We start from the raw sequence: 7215 nt of genomic DNA on the forward strand, positions 1-7215 counted from the left end.
TGTAATTCCCATGTAAAAGGAAAAAATCCTTTCATAGCGGCCTCTAAATCATTAAAAAAAAAGGAATAAAAATATAATCTTTAACTGTTGATTTTTAAAATGATAACTGAATATTTCATTTATCCAATTTAACAAATAAAATATATGCGGCTCTAAGTCAAGTCCTAAAAAAGATCAGGAAAAAACCTTTGGACTAGCAGCGTAATGTTTCCGCATGCTTCCGAGAAGATGGCCATGTCAAACACTACTAACTGCAATGGGGTTAGGGGAGAAAACATTAAGAAACGGCTTTGCTGCACATCTGTAAATTTCCTTTTTAATTCTGTCAAATGATAACTTAAACTGCAATAGCAAGAACATGTAGCAACAGGTCTACAGTTCTATTTAGAATTGTAAATGTCGTCAACATAAGTTAAAAAAACACAAACAAGAGTCAGTATTTTCACTACCAGGGTTGTCATTAAACCACTCTAAGCTAAGGAAAAATAGAGATATTTTACAAACTAACTATTATGTATTTATGTAGCCTAATAACAACTGGATGATGTCACTCTGAAAGTAATAACAGCAGCATCCCTCCACCTTTGACTAATAAATGCTTTACAAAGCTGCAACTTTGGTTCTTAATTAAACTTACCCCATGTCAATTCTTTGTTTTAAGAGAGAACAATGCAGATAAACATAACCTTTGAAGATTCCTTGTGGTTCCGTGAAACTCACTGCAATGCCAAAATTAATCAGAAAGGGGAGAGAGAGAGAGAGAAGCCTAAGGGAATATGTGCCTGGTCTACATGAGTTTCTTGCTATAATCAAAATCAGAAATAGCAAATTGTTTATAGCACGAAAGGCTAGACAAACTGGACAACCCCTAATCATGCAGATTCAATCAGAATGAATAATTAAGATGCTGCCACCTGATAGCAGTTAAACACAAGTTAAATCCACAACAGGACTTGTTTCTGACTTGATTTCCATATGGCCCATCCCCTGGAAAATCAGAATGAACTGAAGTTAAGCAAGTCACAACTTCATTTAGAAATGCCATGATAAGGAAACAGGGAATGAAATGAAGCATGACAGACGCAAGTTATGTCTTTAAGGAAAAAAAAAAAACTGTATAAAACTTTTGCAGAAAAAAATATCTGTATTGGTTACTCATCAGTTATTAGCACAATGTCTCTGGGCTGAAAAAGGGTGCAACAAAAAAATGAAATATTGAAAAACTCTTGAAGAATTTTTTTTTAATATTCTAACCAATGTTGAAAAAGGTTGTTCCACTTCAAGTTTCAGATGCATTGGGTAGGTCTGAAGCTGCACCTCTTGACTTTGAGAAACTTGTTTAACAGAGGGACCAGTTGAGTCAGGCTGAATATGTTGGCTAGGATTTTGCACCTTTTGTTGCTTCTGCAACAGTTTCTCAAATAATGCAAATTCCTCTGGTTTATTCCACTACAACACAAGTTTTAAGTAGATTGCTAAAGTTGCTTGGAAAGAGAATTTACAATCAGCATAATGCAACAATGGGATAATGCATGAAACTTACTCTGCTTTCACAAGTGACACAATTATAGTAATACTTGTTTCCCTCTGGGCAGGTGTGTTCACTCCAATCAGACTCTTGCAAAGCCACTGTCTCAAGACTTTGGGGGACTATCGGCACAACTGAAGTAGCAGCAATTGGCTGGCTACTTCCAGTCTGTGGAGACTGGAGAAATATGATAAATTGAAGTCAAATATTTAACTAGCAGCACATTATCGTAAGGGGAGAAAATAAACAGAGAAAAGGGAATAAGAAGATAATTGTGTCAACACTGACAAGGGGACTACCAGTCAGGTATAACAACAACATATCATTCTTCATAGAACAAAGAATAAGCAGGAAATCATGCATATGACATGATAACTACATCTATTTTCTATTCGGAGTTCAAGAGTTCTTTTCTATTGCTTGAGATTGTAGAGGCTTTAAGAATTTGAAAAAGTCCTTACTTTTCTTAGGAATACAACATTCTGAAGAATTCTCAGATCTCCTTGTGGAATCATAATTGTTGCTAATTTACAGTGTAGCAGAGTATCTATGATGTCAGTAATTAGTATACTGCAGTTTCGCTTTTAGACAAGTAGGGTATGGAAAATGTTTCTCCACCAAAAGGGGCATGGATTCATATAAGAAGATAGACTATGAGTAATAATACCACCTGCAGTACCTCTGTTAGTCCAAAGCATAGTAGCAACGACAGATAAAAGCTCCAATGATAGATTGGACTCTCTAGCCACCTTTGTGCTCAGCATTTAAATTTTCTAGACTTCTAGTAACAAAATAATAAAATGAAAATATTTTGATCACTAAATTTATAAAATAAACCTTCGTACCTCTAGCTTGGGGACATTCCCATTCTGCTGGGATGGAACTTGTGATGCTGGTGGTATAAGAGGCTGCTGTTTCTGCTCAGAATCAGCTGGGTGAGATGATTGAGAACTTCCCTGTAGAGTTTGTGTTTGCTGCGATGGCAGTGAAGTTGGTTGTGAGTGTGCTTGCTGAACTGGAGGATATGATTGATAAGTAACATGACATGCTGCAACTTGAGGGTTTGCCCAATGAGAAACACCCTGTGGTTGTGGATTTGTAGAAATGTGCTGCCCGGGATATGATGCATTGGGCGGTATATGTCCTGCCATAGAATCACCAAGATTTTGCATAGATCTGGAACAAGCAAACAACAAATAGAAGGTCCATCAAATTTATTGAACATGAATAAAATGCTAAAAAGCAAAAAAAGAAAAATTAAGGGGAAAGAACTTACCTCATAGCCAATTCTTGAGGATGTGGGCCAGAAGGCATGCTATTAAAAGCATAATTGCCTCTGGAAACAGAGCAAGTTGGAGCAATATGTCAACATAGTTTAACCATGAAAGAGTAAGTTGTAATAAAGCATACAGTTGCAAGCCGAATGAGACAATAAATCATGTTTCTATAATTCCACCAACAACTCAACATCTATTTTTGGACATCTCAATGGTTTCAAGTACACCAACCCTATCAGAAAATTATCGGCCAAATTATTAAAGCAATTTTAAAAGCCAAATACAAGTAGAACTAACAGTGCAAAAAAGTGTTGCTAAATTGCAGGTTGAAATATCCAACTAGAAAGCCTGATATGAAGGTCTATTGTAATTAAATGTCAATCAGTTAGGTGGCCAATGTCTGGCACGAGTCAAAATGCAATTCATTCATAACCTGTTAGTAACAAACAAAACATCAATGTACGGTTCTAACTACAATGAAACAAAGAAAGCATCCAGGAAGAAACCTTGGTTCCCCATTCCGAGGTCTCTTTGGATTTGCAGATCGAACAATCAATGGCTGGTCACAACCCTAATAAAGCCAAGGAGATAAGAACAGAACAGCTAAATCAGTACTCTTCATTAGCATAAGCTGATATAGACATGACAAAATGATAATTTATAAGCATTACTTTCATGGTGAAAATTCCGCTTAATCCTCTGATAGCTGCCTGAGCCATATCTCTTTGAGAAAATTGGACAAATCCACATCCTTCATAAAAGTATAAACGTCTATTTCAGAAGCAGCCATAGTTAAACCCTCATAACATTTAACTATTGCAATGATTCAACAGGGAGAAAAGGGGTTAAAGCATGCAATGCTAAAGAAATCAAGACAAGATGATAAAGCAAACAATAGGATGAGTTTTAATCTTAGAGCATAAACTTTTAACGAAGCAGTTTTTAGAGATAAAGAAGAACCACAGACCACACGAGATAACATAAAATAGTAATGATGCCTACATTTATTGATAAAACGTGGAGCATCATTATGATTATTTGTACACTTTTTGATTAATCAAAGCGAAAACAAGCAGATAATATTTTCAAGAAAAGAAAGAAGGAAGTAATTAAACAGGGTTGCTTTTGAGAATTAGTACCATAAGTGTCACGAAAACAGAGTCAAAGAAACTGTCCTAAAAATGGAAAAGGATACAACTAAATAAAACATTCAACATTCAATTGTAAAACTGCAGCTAATTTGATGACATCAAAATGGCAGATAAAGCAAATTATCATCTCCAATATGTCCATTCTAAGAAAGCAGGTTTGAAATTGATAGTAAAGAAAGAGATGACTAAGAATGATAAGAACAAACCGCGGTGTTCCCTGTGCTCGTCACGCATAATGAAGACGTCTAGAACATGACCATAGTGAGAAAATATCTGAAAGAAGAATTATTTGCTGAATACAACTCAAAACACTACTAGGAAATTTAATTAACCAATATTGACTGAGGGAACAAAATAGGTGTAGTATAGAGATGAGAATGGAAAAAATAAAAATCAGGTTTTACAATCAAATGCCCAATCCAGCATGCCATGAGTCAGGCTTTAAAGAATTGAAATGCATACATACACATTAATGCAATCATATAAGTAACCTAAGCAGAATAATGTAACTCAGTCATCAAATATAAAATGTCCCAATAGAATCCATCATGCATGCAAGCAACTAAAAATGCATCTTATTACTGTTTGCAGGCTGCTTCATGCATAACACAAAATTCTTACGGTCAAACATAAACAGCATATCTTCTCATCTGAAGGGATTAAACCAGTGCTAGGGAATGAAATGTAAAGACATACATTCAGTAATAGCTAAAACCCTCGGGCAGAATGGCAATCTCTAGTGTCTACATCCAGCCCATACCCCTCCCCCCTACTCTCTTTCTCTGCCTTAAATCTCTCTTATAATCTTGGATGTCAGATTAGACTTAAGAAATAGTAATCAAGCAGGAGGAATGAAATTATTGGGTACAGATGAAAGCAAATTAAGCATCAACTCTCAAGTGTATTCAGAACATACTTCTTCAATCTCCCTTTTAGAAGCTTGTTTATTTAGGCAACCCACATATAATTTGTCTGGAAGTGGCCCTACCACAGAAACAAACAAAGAACTGAGAACAAAATAGACAAGACAAAAATCAAAACTGTATTGCAATTTTTTAAAATTCTGGCATCACCAAAAAGTTTTGAAAAGTAGCAAGCATTCCCGAAAGTTTCCTACTTCTCCTTTCCTCACTTTAGTGCATTTAACTGTTTGCTTGCAGCAAGAAATCTTATTATCCTTAAAACCTAAAAGTCTGTTCATTTGGTTATCTCGTGAACATAAATCTCCTGTCTCTAGCAGAATTTAACTTCTAAATATGTATAAAAGTTGACATGTTTTCAAGGTGTTAAATGCAATATATAGAATAGTGACCAAGGTCTACAAGCAATACATATAAGTTCTAAAAGGTAAACACTTACCAGGCCGGTCTCGTTCAGCATCAGCATATCTGACTTTGATGGTAGTCGATTCCTGGGAAAACCAAATTTACTAAATGGTGATCCTAACCACAAAACTTTAACCAATATCCATGAAATTTCCTTATCTGACTGCAAATAAAGAACTTACCCCAGGAAACATATACCGATTGTTTAAAGCTGCAATAGCTCTCTCAGCTTCCTCAAACATTGCATATTTCACAAAACAATATCCTAAAAGCAGCACAGTTTACATGCACGTGAATAACATTACCGAGCAGATTATTATCTATTGCAACTTTAAAGGTCTATGACAAATAAGTGTCGGCATTCCATTTGCTGAAAGCAGCCACTTTGTTGATAACAAAACTAATTTCGCTTAAAAATAAAATCACAAGTCACAACTCACTCTAGCATATAAAAGATTGTATACCATGTCGTTCACCAGTTTTCTTATCCTTTGGTTGAATCACCTCAACAACATTTCCATGTTCTTGAAACATGAAGCGGATCTAACCAAAAAAAGAAAAACAGTTACACCACATGCTCAGTGAACTACCAAAGAGTTATATTAGGAACTAATAGCTATAACAAAAATAATCCCCTTACGCAAACACATTTTACTAATGGATTCAAGGAAGCCAGTAACCGATGCTACAATGACTAAAAAAATTGCAAAGAAAATCATAATGGCTTACGGATTCTTCAGTTGCAGTTTTTGGAACCGTTGCTATATATAGTTTTGCTAGACTGCTTCCTTCGTTATGGTCTAAATTTTATTTAAGAGGAATGAAAAAAATATAAGAGTTCTGTAACTTCCAAAAAAAGGTTCATAAATTGTAAAAATAATAATATAAAGAATTCCAAGAAAAAAAGAAGAAGAAGAAAAGGAGCAAATAGGCACAGCCGAAGTGAGCTTAAATTCTAATGAAAGGAAAAAAAAGAAGTTAAAATATGAATGGGTAATGTTACGCTGTTACCAGGAGAGGCTCCTCGGCCAGAATCGTGAAACCCTCTTTTTCGACCGGCATTGGGACCGTTGCCACCGTTGGACCAGAACGCGTCGTTTTGTTCACTGATCGGTTGCTGGTGCTGCTCCGGGAAGCGTTCAAAGTGATGCTGATTGCCAGGCTGGTGTTCAAATTGCTGCTGACTAGATTGGTGTTCAAATTGCTGCTGGGTAGGCCGGTGATCGAATTGCTGCTGGTTAGGCCGGTGCTCGAATGGCTGTTGGTTAGGCCGGTGTTCGAATGGTTGTTGGTTAGGCCGGTGATCAAATTGCTGTTGGGTAGGCCGGTGTTCGAATGGCTGTTGGGTAGGCCGGTGATCGAATTGCTGCTGGGTAGGGCAATAGTCGAATTGCTGGGGGTTATGGTGGTGGTTGTAAGGATGATAGTGGTGTTGATGGTGGTAGTCGGGAGGGAAATTAGGTCTTTGGGCATTGGTATACCAAGGAGTAGGATTTAAGGGCGGGTGATCGTTGAAACGTTCTCCGCGATCTCTGTGTCTCTCCATCTATTCAGACGATTGGTTCAAAACCCTAGCAGGGATAATATAAACAGTGAAGTAAAGAGGAGGAGGAAAAAGAAGAGTAGAAAAAAGCTGAACTGTTTTTACTGTTTTATGAGAAACCCAACTCTGCATAGTTAATATGTTTTTGTTACTTAACGAGATAAAATTAAGGTATAATTATTTAAAATACCCTCAACGTCTAGGAGTTTTTGTGTTTGAGCCATTGACCTTTTTTTTTTGGATTAATGCCCTCAAGTTACAATTTTTCTAGAAATCATCTCAATTTTAATAGTAGACATGAGTTGGCCACCAAAGTAGCCTATGTCACATGATGACATGTAAAAAAAAGAATTAAATATGAAATTAAAAAAGAAATAAATAATTTGTAAAA

The 7215-nt window shown here is 36.2% G+C and overlaps 1 protein-coding gene across 12 annotated transcripts; it reads right to left on the reverse strand.

The window, feature by feature from the left end:
* Positions 1 to 300: 300 nt before the first annotated feature.
* Positions 301 to 6949, reverse strand: LOC107954373 (flowering time control protein FCA). Of its 12 annotated transcripts, none has more exons than XM_016889914.2 (15): positions 6293 to 6948; positions 6011 to 6081; positions 5746 to 5824; positions 5464 to 5546; positions 5316 to 5367; positions 4873 to 4940; positions 4163 to 4229; positions 3477 to 3556; positions 3312 to 3376; positions 2805 to 2864; positions 2374 to 2704; positions 1544 to 1705; positions 1318 to 1449; positions 915 to 987; positions 301 to 719 (listed from the first exon to the last, which is right to left on the reverse strand). In XM_016889914.2, exons 1-14 carry the CDS (start codon positions 6825 to 6827, stop codon positions 925 to 927), a joined length of 1848 nt encoding a protein of 615 aa, XP_016745403.1. In that variant the 5' UTR covers positions 6828 to 6948; the 3' UTR covers positions 301 to 719; positions 915 to 924. The 12 variants fall into 12 exon arrangements, with proteins under 12 accessions (XP_016745403.1, XP_016745404.1, XP_016745400.1 ...); XM_016889915.2 differs by having other exon boundaries at positions 912 to 987; XM_016889911.2 differs by having other exon boundaries at positions 1255 to 1449.
* Between the last annotated feature and the right edge of the window lie 266 nt (positions 6950 to 7215).

The sequence above is a fragment of the Gossypium hirsutum genome, chromosome D07 (assembly GCF_007990345.1).
Source record: "Gossypium hirsutum isolate 1008001.06 chromosome D07, Gossypium_hirsutum_v2.1, whole genome shotgun sequence".
In the NCBI taxonomy this organism is placed as follows: domain Eukaryota; kingdom Viridiplantae; phylum Streptophyta; class Magnoliopsida; order Malvales; family Malvaceae; genus Gossypium; species Gossypium hirsutum.

Excerpts from the sequence above, each read along its gene's own strand:
- LOC107954373 (XM_016889911.2), bottom strand. The coding sequence starts at position 6,827 with ATGGAGAGACACAGAGATCGCGGAGAACGTTTCAACGATCACCCGCCC. Across the intron at positions 4,941-5,315 it reads TGCTGAACGAGACCGGCCTG|GGCCACTTCCAGACAAATTA; the intron begins GTAAGTGTTTAC and ends TTTCTGTGGTAG. Across the intron at positions 2,705-2,804 it reads CCTCAAGAATTGGCTATGAG|ATCTATGCAAAATCTTGGTG; the intron begins GTAAGTTCTTTC and ends TGCTTGTTCCAG.